General features: G+C 47.7%; 8 protein-coding genes across 8 annotated transcripts; 4 read left to right on the top strand and 4 right to left on the bottom strand.

Annotated features, from left to right (window-relative positions):
• Positions 1 to 2891: 2891 nt before the first annotated feature.
• B0J16DRAFT_269022 (Calycin-like protein) lies at positions 2892 to 3422 on the bottom strand (the record flags this gene model as incomplete). Its single annotated transcript, XM_046123498.1, has 1 exon — positions 2892 to 3422. The coding sequence occupies one exon, from the start codon at positions 3420 to 3422 to the stop codon at positions 2892 to 2894; it is 531 nt and encodes a 176-aa protein (XP_045982484.1).
• A 256-nt stretch (positions 3423 to 3678) lies between these two features.
• Positions 3679 to 5445, bottom strand: B0J16DRAFT_340564 (C-type lectin protein; the record flags this gene model as incomplete). Its single annotated transcript, XM_046127700.1, has 5 exons — positions 3679 to 3902; positions 3955 to 4036; positions 4088 to 4873; positions 4922 to 5193; positions 5242 to 5445. Coding segments are annotated over 5 exons (1414 nt in total), but the record flags the coding sequence as incomplete, so codon positions are not given.
• A 327-nt stretch (positions 5446 to 5772) lies between these two features.
• Positions 5773 to 7077, bottom strand: B0J16DRAFT_122928 (uncharacterized protein). Its single transcript, XM_046121627.1, has 3 exons — positions 6839 to 7077; positions 6314 to 6792; positions 5773 to 6262 (listed from the first exon to the last, which is right to left on the bottom strand). The coding sequence occupies exons 1-3, from the start codon at positions 7013 to 7015 to the stop codon at positions 5830 to 5832; spliced, it is 1089 nt and encodes a 362-aa protein (XP_045982482.1). The 5' UTR covers positions 7016 to 7077; the 3' UTR covers positions 5773 to 5829.
• A 435-nt stretch (positions 7078 to 7512) lies between these two features.
• Positions 7513 to 9519, top strand: B0J16DRAFT_122923 (Alpha/Beta hydrolase protein). Its single transcript, XM_046121626.1, has 2 exons — positions 7513 to 8047; positions 8096 to 9519. The coding sequence occupies exons 1-2, from the start codon at positions 7594 to 7596 to the stop codon at positions 9205 to 9207; spliced, it is 1566 nt and encodes a 521-aa protein (XP_045982481.1). The 5' UTR covers positions 7513 to 7593; the 3' UTR covers positions 9208 to 9519.
• Positions 9520 to 14033: 4514 nt separating this feature from the next.
• Positions 14034 to 14778, top strand: B0J16DRAFT_340560 (uncharacterized protein). Its single transcript, XM_046127699.1, has one exon. The coding sequence runs from the start codon at positions 14117 to 14119 to the stop codon at positions 14621 to 14623; it is 507 nt and encodes a 168-aa protein (XP_045982480.1). The 5' UTR covers positions 14034 to 14116; the 3' UTR covers positions 14624 to 14778.
• A 17-nt stretch (positions 14779 to 14795) lies between these two features.
• B0J16DRAFT_319647 (uncharacterized protein) lies at positions 14796 to 15161 on the bottom strand (the record flags this gene model as incomplete). Its single annotated transcript, XM_046125529.1, has 2 exons — positions 14796 to 14975; positions 15027 to 15161. The coding sequence occupies 2 exons, from the start codon at positions 15159 to 15161 to the stop codon at positions 14796 to 14798; spliced, it is 315 nt and encodes a 104-aa protein (XP_045982479.1).
• Positions 15162 to 16146: 985 nt separating this feature from the next.
• On the top strand, positions 16147 to 19333 carry B0J16DRAFT_122898 (P-loop containing nucleoside triphosphate hydrolase protein). The gene is made up of 9 exons (XM_046121625.1): positions 16147 to 16858; positions 16908 to 17240; positions 17292 to 17325; positions 17378 to 17519; positions 17573 to 17684; positions 17739 to 17864; positions 17913 to 17955; positions 18000 to 19018; positions 19065 to 19333. The coding sequence occupies exons 1-9, from the start codon at positions 16484 to 16486 to the stop codon at positions 19110 to 19112; spliced, it is 2232 nt and encodes a 743-aa protein (XP_045982478.1). The 5' UTR covers positions 16147 to 16483; the 3' UTR covers positions 19113 to 19333.
• A 2275-nt stretch (positions 19334 to 21608) lies between these two features.
• Positions 21609 to 24925, top strand: B0J16DRAFT_122868 (chitin synthase-domain-containing protein). Its single transcript, XM_046121624.1, has 3 exons — positions 21609 to 21795; positions 21925 to 24657; positions 24713 to 24925. Exons 1-3 carry the CDS (start codon positions 21712 to 21714, stop codon positions 24848 to 24850), a joined length of 2955 nt encoding a protein of 984 aa, XP_045982477.1. The 5' UTR covers positions 21609 to 21711; the 3' UTR covers positions 24851 to 24925.
• Positions 24926 to 24992: the final 67 nt, after the last annotated feature.

Below are 24992 nucleotides of genomic sequence, written 5' to 3'. Positions count from 1 at the left end.
GGAGAAAGCCTCGCTGTTCGCCGGGACGGATCGACGGCCAAGCTTCCGAAAGCTGATGTGAGTGACCAATCGAGCGGTCTTGGACTGATTTGACAAGAAACGGCGAGCTCGTATGCACATGATAGAGTGGTATGGGGAATCGAGAATTCGGTCTGAGCCCGACAGAACGGACAGCACAAAACGTTTGTTTGACTGATTGGTCACAGAGCGTCAGGTCGACCAGCGGCGCTTAACTCGAGTCTCCCGATAAAGCCTGACTCTTTGTTCGGCTTCCTGGTCCGCCCATCTCTTTTAGTGCAGACTTTATCGGCTCATCATGCGACCAGCCGATCGATCACTCTATTTTAACATGCTGACGCTCGTTAGGCGCGGCCGCGAGATGTGATGCTACCTTGTGTGCTTTGCTAGTAAGGACGAGGTAGCACCGTAAGGGGGAGCTGGTTGCTTTGTGCTAATGAGATTTACGGGCCGGGGAACCGTAAGACGATTGGTTGGAATCCGTGTGTCTCTCAGGAGGGGAAAGTGTCCCGGGACAGATTGAGAGTAAGCAGAGCTTTACGAGTATTCAACAACGGTATCGTACTCATTGAAGAGTGCATCCATTATGGAGATAGCTTCAGACAATATTTACTTTGAGAACGATACTCCATAATATCCACCAAGAGTTGATCTCTCCATTCTCTGGTCTCTTGGATGAAGTACGTACTACCCTCCCTTAATTAAAGATGGTCGGGGTCTAGACAAGCTTACTCCCCCGCATCCCCAGAACCCAATTCTCCACGAATAGCGCCCTCGCTTCCGGATCAGCACCCCGAAATCTCCGCCCCAGACTGCAAGAGATCCAAAAGCTCCCTTGCACATACGAAATAAGAGAAAAAACAAAGTTGCGGAAAAAGCGGGATTCTTGCGACCCTCTCTTTCCCCATCTGGGGTACAGCAGTGACAGTCGCCAAGCTGTGATTGCCGAAACCCGCTGAGGAATAATATGACCAGCCTCTTGGCGAGCCGGAGAGATTTTGGAACCGACCACTCAATGTGGCTAATCCTCCTGCGGCTGAGGAATCTTGTTTGGCAGCAGCGCCTTTGGCCAGCAGTTGCGGCGTGCACAAGACGAGTCAGTGGCCGCCGGCGGTAAGGAAGACGATTCCGTCTCTTGGGACACAGCTTCCAATCAGACTAGCAGCTGTCAGTGTAATTAATTCGGAGATGTTGGTCGTGGGTTAGGGTTGAAAACTGTTGACAGTCCAACACTACGGCTGTCCATGCCCGCCCAGAGTCTGGGCCGATATCCCGTGGGGCGTACCTCTCTTGGCCGATTCTGTATGTGGCCTATGGGTCTTCAGGTCTTGTTGAGCTCGTTTAGGAAGGCATTTTCCTGTCGTCAACATTTCGGATCACGCGATGAGCGGGTCCTGTCAGCCTTCAGGCATGAAATTTCTGTTATGGTCAGTCCCAGATGATCGTTGATCCATGCCTCCACTGCAAGCTCTTCATTTATTTCGGTCCCTTCCGAAGACTCTAGTCTCGATCGTTGAAAGCGGCGAGTCTGGCTGCTTCGAGGCGTTGTCATCAGTCCTTGAACACCCACACATAACACGGCCATCACATGTTCATCTTTCCATATCAGTCTAGATCTACTTGTGTACCAATGTCAGCACTTTATGTCATCCAGCCCAGTTTGTAGAGGCTATCTGGTGATAACGAGCAAACGTCTCTGTTCAGTTGCGACCCTTGCAAAGTAATGAATGCAAGATCACCACAATATTTTGGCAGTGAAGCTCCTGACAAGAGATCATACCATGCTTGCATTGACTGGGCATGAGCTTGTCTCAGTGCTAACTTCGTGGCTGCGACTTTGCCGCGTCGATCTCGACGTGGTCCTGCTCAAGTGAGACTCTGCAAGACGATCGCCACAATACTGGTGAAGCATGCACATGCAACATGGTGATCAACCCCGTAATAAGGCCTTGGCACTTACTGACTGTACTGTATTCGCCACTTCAGAGTTGCCAAGAGAAAGTCGAGTTCTGAGAGGAAGTGAACTGCAGCGTCTCCCTCTTCTATGGATTGTGATTTTGTCCTCATCTGATTGCAGAGTCCAGTAGTGAAAGCAATGGCACTCTGAGGTTGGTTTTATCCCATGCTACATATGATTGATCTCTGCTGTACCATGGTAGGTACTGCAAATTGTTTGAGTCTGTGAAAGCGACTAATCGAAAATCGTTTGTTGTAGGGTAATGGCAATGGCACGTAGGGTCGATACCAACCACACGACTGTTTGAGTGTGAATGAATTGCAATGTAGTCATTACACAGCGTTATTTCCTATATAAATGATGGTTTAACTATATCAGTTGCCTTGTAATTGCAAAAAAATGTTGACAACTACAATCCAAACTGTCGATGATAGTCGAATGTTCACGATGCTCGACAGATTCACTGCTTTCAGGGCTAGATTATCGGCTAACAGATAAGCGATTGCCAGCGGCTGATTGAAACATATCTGTTAGTACAGCATCGTTTCCTCTCCCGTCATCTGGCTGCGACTGGCTCCACCATGCTTAGCGACTTCTTGGTAGACCAGGGCTCTCTGCCAAGCTGTGACCCAGGCAGATACGCCAAGAAGGACCAGCACCAGATCTCCCCAGATTCGCGATCAGGATAGGGTGAAGATATACAGCCAAGGAAAGAAGCGAGATCTTAAGCATCGTCGTGTTTTTATCAAATATTGCTCCATATTTCCTTGTGTCGTTCCCCAAATATCTCGACTCTGGACCTTGCGGGATTTCCCGCAGCATCAGGAGCGAAGTGATAAAAATAGAACTTCTATTCAAACCGTCTAATTGTGTACCTCGTCTAATCGTCTAAACCATTCCCTTTCACACCGCAAGATCAGAACGTAGGATCTGACGCCTTGATAGGTTTCAGATTACCCTGTCCCTTGAAAACCTCAAGAATATGCGCCTGCTCCGTCAAGATAAATCTATCAGTCTGCTTTCCAATCGAAGCAAGTTCCTTCCACCTATTAAAATCCTCAGGATTCCTCTTATCACCATGCGCATCCTCCGCATGCTCCCAATGGCCCTTGGAAAAGCCCAGCATGCCGCTGATGGTCTTGTTGGTGATGTCGTAAACCAGTGAAACGATAGTTCCAGTCTCCTCCAACCAGTTGATCTGCCATAACTCGCCTGGGCGGACACATTGGTAGGCTACGGTCTGGTAGTTGATGCGGCCAGCCATGGGACCGCCGTGAATGGCGTAGACGACGCGGTCGTCAGAGAAGAACCAGATTTCATAGCGCCATTTTTCTGGGTTGCCGTCTGCGTCTGTGGCGTCGTAGTCGTAGACAAGATGGGTGTTGAGGATATCATCCTTGAAGGTAGGATGGAGAGGAGTGTTTGTTTGATATCGTGGCAGCGACATTATGATTATGTGTTATTAAATGATTAAATGCTGAATGATTGAGGCTGTAGGATTTGTTGCGGCTCTCGGCCAGCTTTTATACACAACTAAATTAAAAAGTCACGTCGCGCAGGTGGCTTGATTCTGGTGATAGTTGTCACATCATCATCCATTCCCTCGGATCGAGCGGACGGGAAATTTCCACTAAAAGCGGCTCCGAAATCGAATCAGATCTCACAAATTGTATATCCGAAAATTCGATCTGGTCAAGGTTTCGGCATAAACTCAATTGTAGTCGTATGATGTCACACGAGACTAGAAAAGCATCCACAAATCCACCGCATATTTCGCCATGGCCTCTTGTCGGCAGTGAGTCTCGGTAGGACACAACCGAATGGCCTCAGAGGTGATTGTACTGGCGGTGTGAAGCTTCATTCAATGCCCCTGACTAGACGGAAAGTCACCCATGGCCACAGATATTTGGTCTGCCACCAGTTCAAGCTAGAGGAATTAGCACGAACTCGTGATCTCAAGGCCAAGAGATAAAACTCACAAACTCTTTCGGCCAGCAATGCGGGGATGCAACGCCCAACTTCCACCAACAACAGCCAGATGCTTTTCATCCATGAAATCCGCTGAACAGGGCTTAGTTGATATATTCTGAAAGAACGAAGACGGCAACTTACCACTATAGCCTGGATAAATATCCATAGGCTTGAACCCAGGTTGCGGCGTAAACAGAGACCGTGTCCATTCAGCAGCACCTCCCGTATCGCCCAATCCGCAAAGATAATCCTTGTGTGTAACGCCAGTAGGATGGAAATTGCGAAAGCCCGAGTTGGTTCCGGATAAATCGACAAAAATAGCATTAGGATCCGTATGGAATTGGTGGTTGGCTTTGCCGTCTGGTACCTTTCGCCCACGCTCGACATATTCGTGGATACTTCGTAATTCGTGAAGAGTCGGTAAGCGAGCACCGGCCCACTCAGTATATCGCTCAACCTCGTCAAAAGAAGCCATCACAGGCCAATCGAGAGCTTGAATCAAAGGAACTGGGCCCCAGACTGTCTTGACGCTGTGACGAGCAATGAACATGGTAAAGTCTTCACCATTGCCTGCACTGCGTATCCTCTCCCATGTTGCAGGGATTTGTGGATAATTGACGCCCACAAGATACTTTGCGTACTCGCCGTTACTCACCGGTCGACCTTGTGCCACGAATTGTGGTACCTGTACATCATATGGCTCACGCTCGTTGTCCCACGCAAAGAATCGATCTGGTCCCTCGTCACTTTCAGGGTCGTGGAAGCCTATGGTGAAGTTCTGCGCCGGAATTCTGATCCATGGGTTTTGGATCCGTTTCGAAGCTGCTTCTTTGGCGAGCTTCGCAAAATCCGGTTGAGGTATTCCAGGAGGAGGTAGAATGTTCGAGCTCTGGATTGTCATGAAGAGAAATGTTTCAGCATGCAGGCCTAGGCAAGTTAGAGGATGGCTTCACATGTTAGATCATTAGGACTTACCCTCATGTTCGAAACCTATCCAGAGAGCCCGTCCGATGCAACGATCCGAGTAAGCCTTCCCGCTCTCATAGAGCGACGTTATTCGCCATTTCACACGCTCTCGGTACAGAATAATATCCTTTAATTTCGGGAAGACATCTGGAAGCTCACTATGGTCGTGGCACTTGGACGGGTCATCAACATCGGGATCAATACCACGCTCAAAGATCCGGTGATAATAGGCTGGATCGGTAGGTCTACCTTTGGTAGCTCGCGTTAAGTGAATATCTTCACTAGCCATTACGTTAGTTGAAGGCTACGCTGAGACGATGAATACTAACAATGTCGGTATATGACCAAGGTAGAATAATAACGGGTTTCGTAAAGGAATCGGCTGCTCCATCAATGCCTCCGGCCAAATCATCTTTGTAGTGACGAGATCCCAGACATCCCAGAGCTGCTTCCACTCTGCCAAAGAAGGTACCGGAGCAGGAGCATATTGCTCCGGATTCAAGGGAAAGGCGTAGGGGTTCTTTGTTTCCATTGTATCCTTGCAATTGTGAGAAAGTTGCGAAAGGGTCGAGGGCAACAATTTATAAAAACTACACTCGAACTATCGCTTTATTTCCACGTCATCATGTCTCAGCTTCTTGGCAACAGCTCAGCTACTACATCGCACGGAATGTCGCTTATTCCCCTGGTGCTAGTGGGAATATAGTTTGGCCCACCACCCGACCACCCGAACTAAGCTGTGCTAAGGTTCGCGACGCCCCGTAATGATAACAAATGTCTCGGTTTTGGAGTCACTGTGACTTCGGGTTTATATCATCCGAGTACGAGACATTTGACTTCAATATATATCATGTGAGAAACTAACCAACTCAACTGCCTTTTTGTCTAAACTGACGACAATGCCTCTTCACAATTGACTACCCATGACTATATACCTTGACGTCACCACTCTCAACCGAACCAGTAATTATGCGTTCCTCATCACTCTTCCGCTCCCCATTAGCGTTAGCCTCTATTCCAGTGATGGAGATAACCTCGCTAGATTTCGATCCAGCACCCCGCCAAAGACGAAGGTTTGAGGTACGAGCTGAGAGGTTAGACAATTTGTACCCTTTAGAGCCATTGACTACACCTCCCAAATATGCAGATCTTTCTTTCGTCGTGCCAAATATGCGGGGGAACAACCTTCCTAAGGGCTGCCTCAATACCGGTAGACAAGCTGTGATGATGCCAAGATTTGCTTCGATCAGAGTCCATATGCCGCGTTCGATAAAGTTGTATGTTATGTCTTCCTTATTTTTGAGGGAGTTCGAAACCGAAGTCACTCGTAGGATCGATGTTAAAGTCACACTTCCCTTCTGGTTAATCTCAGCAGTAAATCATCTGGTGACTATCACTTACAAGGACCCTAGAAGAAAGATGCCACCGAGGAGTATCTTCTCTCGTACATTCGTCTGCAGTCGCACGATGGGGAGTATAGGTAGCGCTAGTACCATGACATCTGTCACGACATTTAGAGTAGCATAGGCCACCCAGAATTTGTTCGAGTCGATACAAGTCGCGTTAATACTCTTGTTCCAAGCACCAGCAATAGGCACACACTGCCATATCGTCGCGCCGATGCCACCAATACCATATCCTACCACGATCCCCATCACTATGTATGCCCAAACGCGGAACGACCTCGTAACAAACAGACGTAGATACAATAGAATCGCGGCGACTTTGTTGAGGCAGACAGTTGCTTTGTATGGTGTCTGGGCAATGAAGAACATCTTCAAGGCCATTCGAAGTTCGGGCTTCTCAAGGTCGTGTTTGTGCATTCCATAACCGTTATGGATTGCCAATTGTATGTATGTCGAGAGAAGAATGGACGATAGCTACGACTTCAGTCAAACAACGCAAAAACAGGGCCAAAGGTCTTACCAGAGACGCGACGATTGCGATGTCGTCGGATCCAAATTTGTGAATTGTAAAACGTGCGAGGCATCGCGCAATGACAAATAGTCCTGCAGCAATGATCATTACCAAAGACGTGATGTAGAGCTTCCAGCCCTGGTTGTCGACCCCGTCGGTGGGGTATCCCATACCTCTGTCAACCATTGTCGTTGTGACATTCTTCGACAGTGGGGAGAAAAGCTTAATTATTAGAAACTACAAGTACGTATGTTAGGTATTAATATCCGCCGTCGCTTAATTACAGGCACATGTAGATTAAATGAACACAACCAACAGATAACCAGGCTGACCAGCCCAGCAAAGCCGAAGCCAACAATGTTGATGACAGGGTACATGATGTTCCGAAGAAGCCGGTGGTATCAACACGAACATCAATAAGCAACAAGCTGCATCCAACAACCTTTACGCGTAGCGACCATCCTGTCTTAGCGATAGCGTGCAAACACGAAATGACAGCTTCCAAAGATGGCAAAGATCGCTTGTTCGTCAATTTATGCAGGGGTGCGGCGCATGATGGCGTTGGTTAATCATCCTTGAAGACGGCGATTGAAGTCAAGAATAGGAATATTGCGGGTACTAGATGAACAACCTTGTACTCGGCAGGATGACTCTAATTTTCCCGTTTGTCTATGGTTGGTTCAGCATACTTGATAAAGGTAGATGATCGCTCAGGATACTGTAGTTGTTATCCGGTCTCTTTCACCCTGCAACACTCCGATACAATGGTCAAATTGACATGTACGATCGTCTTTTGGGCAGCCCTTGTCTCTGCTGCTCCCAAATGTAACTCATCCCGTTACTTGACTGTTGATACATCCAATGGGCCTGTCGCTGGACATCTGGCAGACAACTCAGCATGTGTCGTCGAATACCTCGGCATTCCTTATGCGAAGCCCCCTGTCGACAAACTGAGATTCGCCCCTCCTCAACGCATCACTTCTAAGTCGAAGAAGCCTTTCAAAGCGGAGAAATATGGCTTCGATTGCCCCTTGTCGCCGAGCAAGAAGGTCGACTATCCTGATATGACACCTCAGGCTCAACAGATTATTTCCTTATTTGCCAGCGCTGCGGGAACTCCGCAGAGTGAGGATTGTTTGACTCTTAATATTTGGTCGAAAGCGACGGGCAACTCTGCCAAGGCGAACAAGCCAGTGCTGGTGTTCTTCTACGGCGGTCGTAAGTTTACTGCTGGGTCTTACGTCAGAGATTAGGCTGACCATACAGGATTTGCTATTGGAAACACCAACAGCCCTTTCTACACTGGCAAATACTTTGCTGATGCTGAGGACATCGTGGTCATTACTGTCAACTACCGCATCAATATCTTTGGCTTTCCCGGTGCTCCTGGTGAAACGCAAAACCTGGGTCTGCGTGATCAGAGAGCTGCTGTCGAATGGGTCCGCGATAATATCCGGAAGTTTGGCGGTGACCCTTCCAAGATCACCATTGCCGGGCAGTCTTCCGGAGGCGTCGCGGTCGATTACTGGACGTATGCTTATAGGAAGGACCCTATCGTGAACGGCATCATTGCTCCGTCTGGAAACGCGTTTAGCTTTCCTGTCAACACTGCTGAGGTTCAAGAGAAGAACTGGAACTCGGTAGTCTCTGCTGTTGGTTGCGATGCTGCCAGTGATGTGATGGCCTGCATGCGAGAGGTTGACTGGGAAGATATCAAGAAGGCGGCTGCTGGTATCAGGCCCGCTTCAAGTTCCAGTGTTCTTCGCTCCATCCCCCCATTCTACCCCAAACCTGATGGGGAGATCGTTTTCTCCGACTACGTGAGCCGAACCAAAGCTGGAGACTTTGCCAAAGTTCCTGTTCTCTTCGGCCACAATCACAACGAAGATGGCTACTACCGAGTCCCAGCATACGGCAACGGAGTCACCCCTACCGACGCACAAGTCAAGTCATTCCTTCTCGAGTCTTTCACTTGCCCTGTTTCATACCAAGCTCAGGCACGAAAAGATCACGGCGTAGCATCATGGGCATATCGATACATGGCAGATTGGGACAACACACGCCTGTACCCGACAAGCGGTGCATATCATGGAGTGGACTTGCACATGATCTTTGGGGCATCTGGCGACGTCAGCGGAATCGCACCATCAGAGAACCAGAAGAAGCTTACCAAAACAATGCAGCACGCATGGTTCTCTTTTAGCAACAACCCTTCGTCTGGCCTATCAAAGCTTGGTTGGCCCAAGTTTGATCCGAAGCGGAAGACGCTGATTGAGTTGGGTAAGGGTACCAAGGCACAGGTCGACTTCGTTAAGCCATCAGTTTACGATGCACCTTGCTCAACAGTTACAATGGGGGCACTTTCGACTTCTTCTTAGTCAGATAATGTAGAGATGCTTTTTATTCTTATATTATTAATTATCTAGAGCGAGCACCTACAGCCTTCCGATAACCTTTAGACAATTAATTCAGTAACTGTTTTAAATTGAGGAAGAAAGGAGAGAAACTCACTGTCATACTCCTGACAACAGGCTGTTATGTTGCTAGCAGCCAAGACAACAGAGAGTGTTTGGCCAAATCCCCAGGTATCCTCAGAATCTCCGGAGAGGAATCCACTGTTTGAAGCTCTAAGTTGAACAATGATCCAAACACCAAGAGCGCAGATAATACTTTGTAGGATTGCAATGAACCATCCCGCCGTTCGTATGATCAAAAGTGTTGTTTTATTAAGTACGTATTGCGGGCATCTTTATCACCAGATGAGTCACTAGCAGACCCCGAGTAGCTTCCTCCAACACCCACTTCTGCCAGTCTTTGCTCCCGTATGACATGGCTCCAAGGATAATCTTCGAGACTTTCAGCGCAGATTTTCCAAGTCTGTTATAGCCCATACTCGTGAGCGGCGGTCCTGTGAGAAGGTCTTGAACGTAGCCAAGCTGAGAAGACATGATGAAGTTGGAGAAGGGATGAATACAAATAGATCGTCTTTAGAAATTTGATCTTATCAAGAAACAAAATTTATACAGAAAAAAAGAGGCTCTTTATATCTGTCTAGGTTCATACTCGTTGACTATTTAATATCACCATGTTGATGAATCGGCTGCAAGTTAACCCGCATACTATGGGCCTTGGCAGGTAGGTAACAGAAGAAATGTCCCCTAAGGCTTAGGCTACCATAATAAAGTAGCCTAAGAGCTATTCTAAGCTAGCATAAAGTGAATAGCTTATTTCATTTCTTATAATTTCAGCGGCTAATTCTTCTGACACCCTGACGCCTAATCAGTTCGAACGCTGGGCGCCTAAGTCAGGTTTAATCATCTTCGAGATTGTGGATAATGATCAGCCTCATGATAATCCATATTTTGGGTGTCTCAGTGTTGGACCATTCAAGAACTTTGATCAAGTGTCTGCTCTGGGTATTTGCATCGAGTGGTTTGACGAGACAAGAAATGAATGGTTGACGGTGCCAATTTCGTCAAGGTCCTCAAAAGCCAGGTCATTGGCCGGCTTACTCTGGGGATGGAAGAAAGTACTTACTTTCATTCAATTTTTAAAAGGTGTTACTTGGTCAGGCCCCCTCAACAGTCCTCTTGATAGTCTTTGGCGATCTCCGAACTTTGACTCTAGAAGAGTTTTAAAGCTCACCACCGATCATTTGCAGCAAACATGTCAGTGTGTTCCGCAACAAGGAAAAGTTCTTCCTGCTCCTACTCTAGCAACTTGGGAAGACAACGTTCTACTGATGGCCAATCGGTTCGGGCATGGGGGCACTGTTATTTGTCGCCAGCAACCCCTTCTAGGTGATGATTTCTGGCTCGGTCATGTTGATCGGCAAAATGCGAAACACATTCGATGTGACTTCTGCAAATACACCAGCAGAAGGAGAGGGTCAATTCGTCGCGAAAGAGGTACGCGTCGTACTGATGTATGAGTGTGCAAACCATGCTCTGAAATGAATCGTCCATGCACATTTACTCCGATGAATGTTGCGCGGGAGGCTTGGGGGACTGATCCTCCATTGCTGACTGGATCTCGATTTTCATATTTCCCGACTGGACCACATCGCAAGCTTGCCTTTCACCGGACAGTATCTGTTGAGAAACAAATCACCTCTATCGCGATACCAGAGCCATTCGGCGGCCGTGTAGGAGATATCATTGCGGAACTTCAGGGAGATGAAGTAGCTGAATTTGGCGATGTTCTTGAGGTTGGGAGTGAAGATGAAGATAAAAGTGAAGGTTGAATATGAGAATGAAGGATGAAGGAGGAATGGGGGAGAACTATTGGGTGCCCAGACAAACTATATTATATTTAGCACTACACGGACATTGCAGAACTCTTTTACAATCTTGCTAAGCAGAACCGTGAGCTTGAGGAATGAGATGAGGATCAATTGTAGATGAGTGGGATGAAGTATAAGATGCGACAAGGTAGGTAAATGATAATGGTTGCTGAATTTGACTATCTTGAAATCCATGGCTCTGTTCTGCTCTGAAATCTGGGATTTCTGTACCACTGCTGTTATGATCTGACTTTTGGTGTAGAAGTGGATTTTCAAGGGATACCCCTTAGATTTTCAATTCCCCGCCAAAATTGACTGCCTCACCATTCCAGCTGTGTCTTACAACATGTAGTCCACATTTTTAGCTCAAAGCTTGATTGCGAAGTAAATACCAGCCTCCACCTAGACTTACTGCCAGCCTCCATCCAGACTTACTACCAGCTTCCATCCAGACTTACTACCAGCCTCCATCCAGACTCCCGCTTATACTTATTCCATCTTACCAGCTAAACTCCAAACTCGCCTCCCAGCTGAAAGTTCAGCACAGTTAGCTCAGTTTCTATTTCACTACCAGTCCACCTCCAAACTTATTCAACTTCAAACTCACCTCCCAACTAAACCCTCAGCACTGCTGGCTCAACTTTCAGCACAGTAACAGTCCACCTTGAAACTTATCCACCATCTGAGTCCCCAACTTATTGTTGGCTTAATATCTAAGTCACTAGCTATCTGTCTTTAAACTCATCCACTGACCTGAGTTCTAACTCACTGTGCGCTTAGTTCCTAGATACAATCCTAACTTACTAGTAGCCTGCACCAACATTATTACTAACTAAAGTTCTAGCTCAATATCTACTCAGTTCCCAGCTAGAACTGTAGCTTCTTACTAGCGTGTTTACCACCTTCATCAACTTAAGCACAGATTTAAAGACAAGATTCAGACATATTCTAGGCAAGTGCATTAAGGACTAAGATGGGGTAGAACCTGGCTATTGTTAATCCTAAGAAAGTTACTTGTCCTTTTTCCAAGTAATGGAAAGCACAGGAGTTCCAATCTATCTAAATATCCACGATTATTAATTAGAGATATCCAGAAACATTTCAGTTGTCCAGTAGTATCCACTATCTAGACTATGTTCTGATTCTTTTAAGATTTGGTCTCCATAACTGCCTTAACTCTCAGTACAATGGCAATTTCCTCTTGTAATTGTTCTTGGAATTATTTTTCTTTCTTTTATTAATGTTCTTCTGATGCGATAAATAACCCGAGACTAGACATCTAAAGTACAGAATGTAGAGAAATTAACTCCTGATGTAATGCTTTCGCAATTGTTGCAAGTAGTATAGCTCTTGTAATGCTTGAGATATCAAGACACTTCCTGTCAAGAGGGGAGAGTGTAATACATATCCCATCCAATTCAGTTTAGTCTTAGGGAATACTCTAGGTACATTGAATATCGCTTATGGCGTGGAATCTAAAGTTAACTGAGTGAGTTAATAGTTTACACATAATGCATTGTATCTTGCCAGCTTTCTTATTTGAAATGTTTCTTAGTTATTAGGCTGAGCGGTGCTAACTGGGATAATAATAAATTTTAGCTGCTTGTTGGTCTACTGGGAAAAGGAGCTGCACATTTCTTACCACTCTAGAGACATGCATCTAGAGCACCTTTCAAGTTTATGTGAACACTTTCCACACACTGTGGTTCAACGATTGAACAACTACCATTATTGCTTTACTCAATTTAAGATTGAGGCTGCGCTGCTAGAACATTTCCACATACATTCACAATGAAAACTTGAGCGCTTCTGCCTATAACGTGGATCACAACAAAATACAATCTCTAATGGACAGATATTCTTGAGATTACGTCCAAAATAATACTTAATCTTATAGAATGCAGTAAAAACAGTTTCTAACTTCAGCTCTTCTACCTACAACGTGGACCACAGCCAATGCAATCTCCGATGGACAGATATTCTTGAGCGGACGTTCAATGATATAGACTCTCTATGTGAGTTTTTTGAAGATCAGTCTTTTAAGTCGTACAGTCCAAACCAACACAATGGATATACGCTCTCAAGAGCCATTGAGATCAATTTGCGATGGCTCCTATCTGGATTCCATACCGTGGTGGGACTTCGCCCATGACAGTCGTCCGTAAAGCCCAACATGGACGCTGAGGCCACTGGACAGTCTGTAGGGTCGCGATGTCTTGCCTGTCGGTCTTCTCACAGGTATGGTATCCCAGAATTATGCTCCTGAGGGCATTGATCTAACAGATCCTCTTTACTCTCCAATCTACGCTGAGTGAGATGAGACATTCCCACGGACGGTCAGAACAGTTGGGACGCGGGATTTTGCTCTCAGTCATGGAATACGTTTCTATTGGAAGTTGAGAGACGCTGGTGTGAGGGTAGAGCTTTTGGTGTCGGAAGGGATGTGGCATGTTTTTAATTGAGATCCAATCATACCGGAGGCGCTTCAGGCTCGTGCTGCAGTGATCGGTTTCCTTGAGGATGGACTGTAGGGCGGACTTTCCGTCATTATGACATCGGAATTGACTAGACGCGCCCATCTGGGTCAAAGCATGGAATTTCAATTCGGGTTCCTTTTAGTGTAATTAATTTGCGTGATTATCAATAAGAGACAGGGCCAGACTTCAGCAACGGTCTATCAATTGTCTGTGTTCAAAGTTGTTAGCATGGTTCAAAAACTCACGATATGATGTCGCGCCAACGTGCTCTGTTACCATATTCAGCTAAATAATCCAAGACATTATGACGAAGTCAAATAGCGCTTACCGCAGCGACCGTCGTTTGCGGAGTCTAACCTACGAACTTACGCAGCATATGCATGTATGAGGGCTCGCCTAGACTCTAGCCTCTTTGACCCCAGCTTCTTGCGTCACTGACCTGAGCCTCAACTCCAACTACTCTTCACCGGTTTTGTTCTCTCAATTATTGCAAACCCTCAATTCATCAAGAAGTGCAGCCCAAACTCAATGAACCCATTCACCATGAACACGGACTTCTCGCCCTCAACCATAGTCTCGGCACTTCCTCTGCTCTTCGGAGTCACCGGCACGAGCATTGGCATCTACAGCTTCGTGTCGCCATACAACGCAATTCGTCTCTTCGGTCTTCAGAATTCGACTACCGAAAAGACTGCCACCTCTTCGCATTCTGAGGCTTTTCAGAAATCTCTCATCTACGCATCTGGTTTGCGAAATATTGGCACGGGTCTCAGCACACTTGGCTTGTACGCGTTCTGGCAATTCTCGCCTATTTGTCAGGTTAGCCCGTTGGCAGCTGCAATCACCAAGAAATGCATGGGTATCTGCTTCATGTGTGGAACTTTTGTCGGGATTGGCGATGCTGTTATCGTGCGGCAATTCGCGAATAAGGATTATGTTCAAGGAGAAAGTGAGGAAAAGGCTACCCGGGCCAGTATCAGCCATGCTGTAACTGGTGTCCTTATCCTCGCGACTGGTCTCTTCCTCTATCTGTGAGTCGGTTCTTTAGTGGTGGATGCACAGGTTCTGTAACAACATCTTCATGTCTCGACTCTCCATGATTCATCATTTGCATTCACGTTCGGCATTGCATCACGAAAACGATTTCAAATTGTATCAATTAATTTCCAATCAATATTGATTATTCATATACGAATCCAAGCCCCAGCTAATGCTTCCGGTGCGCTCCGTTGGTGTCACCAGTATCGTGAATGGCATTTGGTGCAGCCCTCTCAATGCCTTCTGGTAGTTTCTCCTGCAACTTCTGGGGAACCGCAGAAGCATTACCGCCGTCTTTGGCGTGTGTTTTGTTGGGTGACTGGCCCATATCGGTGCCAGTGGGGTGAATCTGTTTTGTCAGAATTGTACAAATATGACGATTTGGGGATGTTTGACATACAGAGTTGGGGAGGCTTTCTTCTAGACCCTTGGGAACCAGTCGTGCGATACCCTCAGGGACCTTGGAGGGGCCTGTCGCATGGGACATCCCTTGGCCGTGTTTGTTCTGATAGACTCCAGTGCCGCCCGTAGACATGGTGAACGAAGAGATATGTTTACTGATGATAAAGATAATGGTAGTTTGTTTAACAATATAGAGTTGGAAATAAAGTAATTCTTGGCGTGTTTGGGGCTATATTTATATGGCTCAGGGACGAATGAGGTGAGGAATGATAAACGTCATGGATGTTTCGTGTGTATCAAATGCAGGGGCATTTTTATGCCATACAAAATGCGATCATAGGTAAAGCATAATGATATCGAAGATCGCGAGGTGGTGAAAGGGCATTGGCTGTGGACATGATCGACGGCGTTGTCACTGGCGCTTGCTGAGAGGTTGGATGCCGATGACGTAGAAGATCACCGCCTGTCACCTCGCTTCGCTGCCCCGCTGTAGCGAGATGAGAGAAGACATTTCCGAACCGACGAAACGGATTGTGAGAGGCATGCACATTTCAGTAGGGTTGGGATCGGGATACTATGCACATTACGACAAAACGCTGGCATATAGCATGTGTTGGGGCTATATCTCGTTGCGATTATGTACAGTCTGCTGATTGTGCGTTGTGTTCCGCAAATAACTGCCTGGGGCGGCGCGACAAACACGTCAGCTCCGTATGGGGGCGGGGGCAGAGGCAAAGGGACGCGGGAAGCAAGAGTCGCCAGACAAATTAATGCTGGCATTTATTATCTGGAATGTGCATGGAAGATGAACAGGCAGAAACATGTTTATATTAAAATATTACGAGACCTTTTGTCACCTAGTAGAATTATCATTAAAGGCTTCATCCAAGTGGGACGGTTGTTGGATCGTGAGTTCACATCAATTTGAACAAATTGACACAGAAGCGTTAATGGTTGTCACCCACCTGGCAACTAAAACGGAAACAAAAGGTAAAAGGAAAAGATAAGTACTTGTAGCAATGATCTCTATATTTTATCCATTGTAATGATATAGGAAATGAAGGGAAAGACATCACAAGGCAAAAAGAGTAAATGACCGTAGGGTAGGCGACCGACAGAAAAAGACAATTGACGATGATGCCTTAACATAATGCGGGGGTCAAGTCACGAAAGTCTGCTAAGGAACTAACTTCTCAGGCCTGTCGACTGTTCAATCGCTGTACCCCCTACGATCGATAATCTTATCGCCACGTGATCTGGCGTCTGCCACGAGACACTCAACGCGTTCCGCCATGCGGAAGGAACCAAGGTGGGAGCCTGGTAGCCTGTCATTGCCATTCGCAAAGATCCAATATTCGCCTTCCCCATCACCCCAATTGTCTCAAATATTGTCGCATATCGTCTGTTCAATTGATTAAAACATACCTTTCAATTTTTCGTTCATCCGACAGCAAAATGGGAATCCCCGATGACGACTTCGATTCCGGAGACGCGCTCTTTGAAGATGTGGATGAAGATGACCTCATTTTCGACGGTGTCGAAGAAGAGGATCTAGTCGGTGATCTGATCGGCAAGACACCTGGAAAGCACAACCGAGGCAAAGAGAACGACAATGCACCTGCCAAGAAAGCACGAGTTGGTTCTGTGGGCACGACCAACGGCAAGCTTGGCGAGACACAACGACTCCAGATCGCGCAGAGAATATTGGCAGACAACTTCCGCTACAAGTCGTTTCGACATGAGCAAGAAGCTGCCATCAGCAGACTTCTCAATGGAGACAGTGCGCTCGTCGTGTTTCCCACTGGAGCTGGAAAGTCTCTCTGTTACCAGGTATGCATCACAACGCATTTCCAAGGCCTTCTGGCTAACACTCATTCAGATTCCTGCCATCGCTTTTCCAGAAATGGATAAACTGACCAAAGAGCGACATGCTGACGATTCGGGCATCACCATTGTCGTCTCCCCACTGATTGCTTTGATGAAAGATCAAGTCGACGCACTCAAGCGAAAGGGCATCGCAGCGGAGTGTATGGACTCGACAAAGACCTGGGATGAACTCCGACAGATCAACAAAGATCTCCGCGAGGGTAACCTGCGTATATTGTACTGCGCCCCGGAGAGGCTCAACAACGAGGGATTCGTCGGCATGATGAAGCACGTCAAAGGAGGAGTCAGATTGATTGGTGTGGATGAAGCGCACTGTATCTCAGAGGTATGTTTCTCTGTTTCATCTATCTTTGGAATCTGACTGACTCTTATCCAGTGGGGACACTCATTTCGTCCGGACTACCTAAAAGGTTTACACCCGTCGCCCACGCTCACCCTTCGACATAAGCTGACTCGACACAGTTGCACGATTCGTCAGAGAGATTCAAGCAGAGCGCGTCATCTGCCTCACTGCCACTGCCACACCACCTGTCATCGACGACATTTGCAAAGCTTTTGATATTACCGAAGATGGTGTTTTTAGAACATCAGTGTATCGACCAAAGTAAGCGCCCGCAGTCTTATGAGCTATTCTGAGCTACGCTGACTTGACCTTAGCCTACGACTGGAAGCAGAGGCTGTCGAAGCCAAGGATGACAAGTACAAACTTCTGTATGAGTTCTTGAAAACACATCCTGGGTCAACTTTGATCTATGCTACCCTCCAGAAGGTTGTTACCTCTTTCTGACTCTCTGTATCACCCCGACGCTGACATGTGACTCAGCAAGCCGAAGAGTTGGCGGAACATCTCACCAAGAAGGGATTTCCTGCTGCTCACTTCCATGCGGGCATGAAAATCGAGGAAAAGAAGATGATTCAGGATGAGTTCATGACATCTAAAATCCAAACGGTGAGTTTGACTGGGATGGTGTGATGAGTGGCACTGATGGTGGTCTAGGTTGTTGCGACAATCGCCTTTGGTATGGGCATTGATAAGCCAGGTATGTCAGCACGTCACCTCACAGTGCAAGACTAACATCTGCAGACATCCGCAACATCATCCACTGGGATGTCCCAAGCACCATCGAAGAATACTGTCAACAAGTAGGCCGCGCGGGCCGTGACGGTAAACAGAGCTACTGCATGCTGTATCTCTGCCGAGAGGACTTCTGGATCCGTGAGAACTTTGCCCGTGGCGATCTCCCCTCCCGTCAATCACTACGCGAGCTTCTTAAGGATATCTTCGACGGCGATGTTGTTAATCTTGCCCAGGGTGAGACTTTCAAGGTCAGCCACTATCAGCAGTCTACGAAATTCGACATTCGCATGAGTCCTCTTAGTGTCATCTATGCGGCGCTTGAGTTGAAGTTCAGTCTTATTCGTGCTACGACGCCGGAGTACAGCTCGTACAAATTCGAGGCAACGTCGAGTTACTTCCCTCGTCTCAAGGCTCTCAACACACCCGAGAGCAAAGCCATTCTTCAACATGCCAAGAAGGCTAAGAAGTTCCATACTATCGATCTGACCCAGGTAGCGAACACAGAGGGTCTGCGACGAAATGATCTTGTCAATCTGCTCAATGATTTGAACAACAATGGCGCTATTGTCCTCACCGTCGGCGGCGTGGAACAAAAGTACAAAGTCCTAGCCAAATTGCCCAAGACTGACAGCGCAATCGATAAACTGACGGACGAGCTCTACGAAGACCTTAAGAGGCGCGAGAAGCAAGCTCTAGACCGTCTGAAAGAAGTCGTCAACTTTGTCACATCCCCCAAATGCTTTGGCGTCGCTATTGCAGAGCATTTTGGCATGGAACTTCCCAACAAGGCGAAGAAGTGCGGCCACTGCACGTTCTGTTATCAAGGTCAACGGGTTGCGCTGCCACCAGCGTCGCCCAAGAAGGTCGATAGGGCGGCAGTTGCTCAGGTGCTCGCGGCGACAGATGTCCGCGATGATGCGCGATTCCTGGCGAGAATCGCATTTGGCATCAAGAGTCCTCGTGTTGGGAAGCTCAAGCTTGACAAAACGAAGGCATTTATGTCGATGGCGGATCAGGATTTTGATGTGAGTTGCTTTATACCTCCATTTGAGCTTTACTAACGCTCTTCAGGCTATTTTGAAGGAGTTCAAAAAGGCTTGTAAGGAAAAAGATGACTGATGAGTGTTGTCCAACTCTGTATGCCGTGTTTGCTGTTTGAGATGGTGATGAGGACTTTGCGATCGTAGGGGTTATCAGTCATCTGGAGTTACACGAATGGAGTACATTGTCGGTCAGTTAAATCTAGCTTAACTCTAAGCATGTGTCTTGTGCTGGTTGTCTCTAGGAAGGTGTTACATATGGCATGAAAGGCTAGGAATTTATCAGGGTGTTTTTCTGTCTCACGTTTGCGTTGTACACTATCCATCATGAGCCTTCTTCCACGCGGAATTATGTCATGTATCACGAAAACACCAAGTAGCCAGAGAGATAGTTCAGTTTGTTGGGGCAAGGGATAAGTGACCGAATCAAGATGTCCCCAATGTTTTGTCTTATGTGGACTTTCGTTCTTTCTTTCGGGGCTTCATTCAGCTGAGAAAATAGTCTTACGCTTCCTCCGACATTATTGTTTCACCATTCGAAGACTGTCAGATTGCGTAGCCTTGCATAAAACATTGACAGGACGTGCACTGAAGGGACCCTCCAGCTGAAGATGTTCCGAGATCCGCGTGAAGCGACATTGCACAGCAGAACGCAGTGGATTGAATTCGGCACGTGACTTACCATCCATCGGAGCGCGTCCGAAGAATGGAAAAGGATGGATGCCAATCCACTCACTCACTGTCTGTTCGCCTTGAGAAGCAAAAAAAACAACGCACTTTGTGGTCCTAGCAGCTTACTGTTCGTTTATTTCCCATGCTAAATTATTAATTAGCACCGTTTTGCGATCTGCGACCGGCCACTAAGTTAGAAGCTAAGGCTGACATTTTCGCCATGGGTCTGGTCTTCGCTGTAGAATGAACCGTGCGACATTCCAGGGACTGGCTGAAATATCCGTGCAGAGGGAGAAAAAACACCGGACGGAATGAGACGAGACGGGCAGACCGAGCAGAAAAAAAGTCAAACGTTAGTTGCCTTCTAGAATAAAGTGTCGTGTTCTTTTCTGGTGGTGTTGTTGTCCTGAGTTAGCGTCTAGGCAAATGCTCCGAGGTGCTGGAAATGGCGTCATTATGGCAGAGTGCGAGTTTTTTTCCTTTCGTCTTCTTCTCGCATTCAAACTTTGATGGGGGGAGCCGAACCCGATGGTTGGTAGCGAAATGAAACAGACGAGAGAAAGTTACATTCGGCATCGTTTTGTGTGTGTAGTTTTCCCTGTTTTCTCGTTTCTCGTGTTTTTATGCAAATGTCAAATTGCATGCAGGGGAAAAATCAGGAATTGTGATGGCGTCAGTGCACTAGACATGGGGAGGGGCTATAACTGATGTGTCTTGGCTGCTGTCTCTCTCTCTTCAGCATCGAGTCTTTGAGAGAAGGGATAATCGCATTGAAAGAGACTTTAAAAAAGAGGGCTGATCTCGGGGTAACGTTGATCTGCTCTACTCTATCTGCATTACCCGTGCAAGTCCGTGGGAACACTCACTGATACTATTTTTGTGAGATGCGCGATGCAAGTGACATGCTTGGTCCTTGTCGGCTGTCCGTCCGTGGGGTTATACTGTAGATACTGTAGAGTCTAATACTGTACGGTACCTGATGAATCAATTTATTCTAGGGATTAAGGAGTGGGGCCACATAAGAATTGGTGTCTTTACTTGTAACATGAAATGAACGCCCTGTTTTCCTTGACGTAACGGGTCCTCAACGGTTCATTATGGCATGGTCAGCCACAGCAACAGTCATATGCTACAGTATGCGTTGTGTTATATGTTCCCATGATATGGATGGATTGAGTTTTTGTTTTCTGGGTCTGGGTACACGCAGCAAGTATTGCGCGTATACGAGGCTTTGTTCCCCTTCCCTCGACCAAAAATAGTAACTGTGCTTTTTTGGCTGACAGGATTAGACCATCCTGACCATGCCAAAGGACTCTACGTCACCCTCTCACCAACCAAATCCGCCCTGAGCTGGCATAAACTGGAGACGCTAGTTTACGCGGCGATGGGCGATCAGCAGTGAATGGGATGGATACTTTACCCAGTTATTATAACAGTTTTCTCTCACTGTGTTGGCTACAGCTTCTGATGCGATGGATCGGAAAACAAGAAGAGCAGACACAGACAGCCTGACAATACCGTACCGTATTGTACCTGATTCCATAGACTGTCCATCCATAGTAGCACAAGCACAAAGTGACCAAGCTCGCACCAGCCCACAATCCCATCCATCTGAAAGCTTCCGTTCCATTTTTCGCGTGACTTTTTCCACACTCTTCTCTTCCTTTTCCCCATCACAGACAGAAGTAGCTGTTTTGTTGTTACCTCTCGTTTTTCCTCAAGAGAAAGTACAGAGCCATTCTTGTGAAAAAGAAGGTTTCTTCCAACTCTGCTCTACTCATCTACCTAATTCCCCATAATCTTTATTGTCCCTCGTTTAATTCACCTTTTTATTTTGGCGCCCCATTGCATCACCCATTCGTTTTTTTGTGCCGGCACTCCCGATATCGCGAATCGCATGTCCACCATCGGCTAGACCTGGGGTTTTCTGGAAATAAAGAAGAAGGATCGATACAATATATTTGAAGCGTTTCTGACTCCAAGGAGAGCGCAAAACGACAGACAAGATGGTTTTTAACGAACATGGCCAAGGGAAAGGCCCAAACTATGATGCGCCCCGCGAGATGCAAGATCTACCCGCTGGCCAGGCAGTAAGTTACAGTTAAGCCTCCAACAGTTACAGCGGCGGTTACAGAGCAGCTGCTCCAGCAACAGCCCTGCAGCTGCCTCAACTGTCGCAATCAATTTTCACGACCGTTTCTGACAGTTTTTTCTTGCAGTACCACTTTCGCGAATCCGACGACGCAAATGTCTCCAACAGATCGCCCGTGAGCAACCCGAGCAACCCATACGAACCCGACTATGACCAATTGTCTCCCCCTCCCATGCTGGGCGCCCAGCGTCCCGTCCCCGAGCAAAACGAGTCGAGCCGCGATCTTCTGCACAATTCCTACCACGGCAGTATAGGCCAGGCCAGCTTCGACCAAGGTAGCTTCGGCCACAACAGCTATGGTGTTGGCGCTTTCGGCCATTATCCTCCCGATCAGCACGGTCGCATTCCTGGCTCGCCGGGCTACGAGTACCCAGAGCCTGAATACGATGTGGAAGCTTCACGTCTCGCCGAGTCGCGCCTTTCGGTCATGCACCGGGCGCCTACGATGCAGGAATGGGATCAGAATGGCGAAGCGCTGTCTGTCCCTCCTGACTTTGCCCGCGGCGGCCGCCCAGACTCGACATACCAGGAATTCGACGTCGACGAGAGCTGGATGATGCGACAGCAACAAGCACAGGTTGGCGCTGGCGGTCTCGGTCGCTCAAAGACCCGTAAGATCAAGCTTGTCCAGGGCTCCGTCCTCAGCATCGACTACCCCGTTCCCAGCGCTGTCAAGAATGCCATCGAGCCCAGGTACCGCAACGGTCCTGGAAGCATGGAGGAGGAATTCACCAAGATGCGCTACACAGCTGCTACCTGCGACCCTAACGACTTCACCTTGCGTAACGGCTTCAACCTCCGCCCGCGAATGTACAACCGTCACACCGAGCTCCTCATCGCCATCACCTATTACAACGAAGACAAGGTCCTCCTCGCGCGTACCCTCCACCATACGATGAAGAACATTCAGGACATTGTGAACCTGAAGCGATCCAAGTTCTGGAACAAAGGAGGCCCAGCCTGGCAGAAGATCGTGGTGTGTCTCGTCTTTGACGGTATCGATAAGGTCGATAAGAACGTCTTTGATGTTCTCGCGACTGTCGGTATCTACCAGGATGGTGTTCTGAAGAAGGACGTCAACGGCAAGGAAACGGTCGCCCACATTTTCGAGTATACTAGTCAGATCTCCGTAACGCCCGACCAACAACTCGTCCGCCCCGATCCCGACAAGCCGCACCGCAACCTGCCCCCAGTGCAGTTCATTTTCTGTCTCAAGCAGAAGAACAGCAAGAAGATCAATTCGCATCGCTGGCTGTTCAACGCCTTTGGCCGCATTCTGAACCCAGAAGTCGCCATCCTCATCGACGCCGGAACGAAACCTGGCCCGCGCGCCCTCTTGTCCCTCTGGGAAGGCTTCTACAACGATCGTGACCTGGGCGGTGCCTGTGGAGAGATCCACGTCATGTTGGGCAAAGGAGGAAAGATGCTTCTCAACCCGCTTGTCGCGGTGCAGAACTTTGAGTACAAGATTTCCAACGTCCTCGATAAGCCACTGGAAAGTGCATTTGGATACGTCAGTGTCCTTCCCGGTGCCTTTTCAGCGTACCGCTTCCGTGCTATCATGGGACGACCCTTGGAACAGTACTTCCACGGAGACCACACGCTTTCCAAAACACTAGGCAAGAAGGGTATTGACGGAATGAACATCTTCAAGAAGAACATGTTCCTTGCCGAGGACCGAATTCTCTGCTTCGAATTAGTCGCTAAGGCGAGTCAAAAATGGCATCTGAGCTACATCAAGGCGTCCAAGGGCGAGACCGATGTGCCTGAAGCCGCCGCTGAGTTTATCGGCCAGCGACGACGATGGCTCAACGGATCTTTTGCCATGTCTCTCTATTCTCTTATGCATTTTGGCCGAATGTACGGCTCTGGCCACAACCTCATTCGACTCTTTTTCCTCCACATCCAATTCGTGTATAACTTGCTTAACGTCCTCTTCTCTTGGTTCTCGCTCGCCGCTTTCTACCTCACGACCACCATCATCATGAAGCTTGTCGGAAATCCGCAGGTCTTGTCCGAGTACCATGGTTGGCCGTTTGGCGACACAGCCACGCCAATTGTCAACGTCCTCGTCAAATACATCTACATCGCCTTCCTCGTCTTGCAATTCGTCCTTGCGCTTGGTAACAGACCCAAGGGCGCGCAATACACCTACGTTCTCTCCTTCATGGTCTTCGGTTTGATCCAGCTCTATCTTCTCGTATTGACCGGTTACCTCGTCTACCGAGCCTTTACTGGAACGCCAATTGAGGAGCAGATCTCTTTCGAGTCCGGACAAGCCTTCTTCAATAGTTTCTTCGGAGGCGATACGGGTGTCGCAGGTCTGATCATCATCGCCCTGATCACCATCTACGGTCTCAACTACATTGCGTCCTTCCTCTACCTCGACCCGTGGCACATGTTCCACTCATTCCCCCAGTATCTCGTCCTCATGTCAACTTACATCAACATCCTGATGGTGTACGCCTTCAACAACTGGCACGACGTATCCTGGGGTACCAAGGGTTCCGATTCCGCTGAAGCCCTGCCGTCAGCCACCATCATCAAGGATGAAAAGGGCAAGGAAGCTGTGGTTGAAGAAATCGAGCAAGAACAGACAGATATTGACAGCAAGTTCGAAAAGGTCGTGTGGCGAGCCCTCGCACCCATGAGCGAAATGATGGAAGAGCAGCCGGAGAAGAAGGACGTCGAAGATTCCTATAAGTCTTTTCGAACGGGTCTGGTCATTCTCTGGCTGCTTTGCAACATTGTTCTCATCGTCTTTGTCACAACAGACGATTTCATCACTCTCGGCGTTTCTGTAAGTTACCTTAATCCCAATCCCCATATCCAACACATGCTAACAGCCATCACAGAAAGCCGCAGATGTCCGCACACCCATGTACTTCCGCTTCCTCCTCTACGCGACAGGTGTGCTGTCTATTGTCCGCTTCATTGGTTTCCTCTGGTTCATTGGACGAACCGGTATCATGTGCTGCATTTCTCGGCGATAAAAAAAGTCTGGAGCAAGAGGAAACCCTTGCTTGTCAATGTCTTAACGAATTACATTTTTATTACATTCATGGGTTGCACGGGAAAATCCGGTGTGATTTCTTCTTTTAGGGTTGGGAGATACGGGACGAATATTAAGAAGGG

Source organism: Fusarium flagelliforme, assembly GCF_020744385.1.
Source record: "Fusarium flagelliforme strain FIESC 12 MPI-CAGE-AA-0113 chromosome Unknown B0J16scaffold_4, whole genome shotgun sequence".
Taxonomy (NCBI): Eukaryota; Fungi; Ascomycota; class Sordariomycetes; order Hypocreales; family Nectriaceae; genus Fusarium; species Fusarium flagelliforme.
Note: the sequence above shows the minus strand (reverse complement) of the source record. Positions and strands in the feature narration are given on the sequence as shown.

What these genes read in the sequence shown, in the direction of transcription:
- B0J16DRAFT_122928 (XM_046121627.1), bottom strand. Translation starts at nt 7,015, where the DNA reads ATGGTTGACAGAGGTATGGGATACCCCACCGACGGGGTCGACAACCAG. An exon ending in TCGCAATCGTCGCGTCTCTG is followed by an intron (nt 6,793 to 6,838) that starts GTAAGACCTTTG and finishes CTGAAGTCGTAG; the next exon opens with CTATCGTCCATTCTTCTCTC. An exon ending in ATCTTTCTTCTAGGGTCCTT is followed by an intron (nt 6,263 to 6,313) that starts GTAAGTGATAGT and finishes CCAGAAGGGAAG; the next exon opens with TGTGACTTTAACATCGATCC.
- B0J16DRAFT_122923 (XM_046121626.1), top strand. Translation starts at nt 7,594, where the DNA reads ATGGTCAAATTGACATGTACGATCGTCTTTTGGGCAGCCCTTGTCTCT. An exon ending in GGTGTTCTTCTACGGCGGTC is followed by an intron (nt 8,048 to 8,095) that starts GTAAGTTTACTG and finishes CTGACCATACAG; the next exon opens with GATTTGCTATTGGAAACACC.
- B0J16DRAFT_340560 (XM_046127699.1), top strand. Translation starts at nt 14,117, where the DNA reads ATGAACCCATTCACCATGAACACGGACTTCTCGCCCTCAACCATAGTC.
- B0J16DRAFT_122898 (XM_046121625.1), top strand. Translation starts at nt 16,484, where the DNA reads ATGGGAATCCCCGATGACGACTTCGATTCCGGAGACGCGCTCTTTGAA. An exon ending in AAGCGCACTGTATCTCAGAG is followed by an intron (nt 17,241 to 17,291) that starts GTATGTTTCTCT and finishes ACTCTTATCCAG; the next exon opens with TGGGGACACTCATTTCGTCC. An exon ending in TCGTCCGGACTACCTAAAAG is followed by an intron (nt 17,326 to 17,377) that starts GTTTACACCCGT and finishes GACTCGACACAG; the next exon opens with TTGCACGATTCGTCAGAGAG.
- B0J16DRAFT_122868 (XM_046121624.1), top strand. Translation starts at nt 21,712, where the DNA reads ATGGTTTTTAACGAACATGGCCAAGGGAAAGGCCCAAACTATGATGCG. An exon ending in ATCTACCCGCTGGCCAGGCA is followed by an intron (nt 21,796 to 21,924) that starts GTAAGTTACAGT and finishes TTTTTCTTGCAG; the next exon opens with TACCACTTTCGCGAATCCGA. An exon ending in TCATCACTCTCGGCGTTTCT is followed by an intron (nt 24,658 to 24,712) that starts GTAAGTTACCTT and finishes CAGCCATCACAG; the next exon opens with AAAGCCGCAGATGTCCGCAC.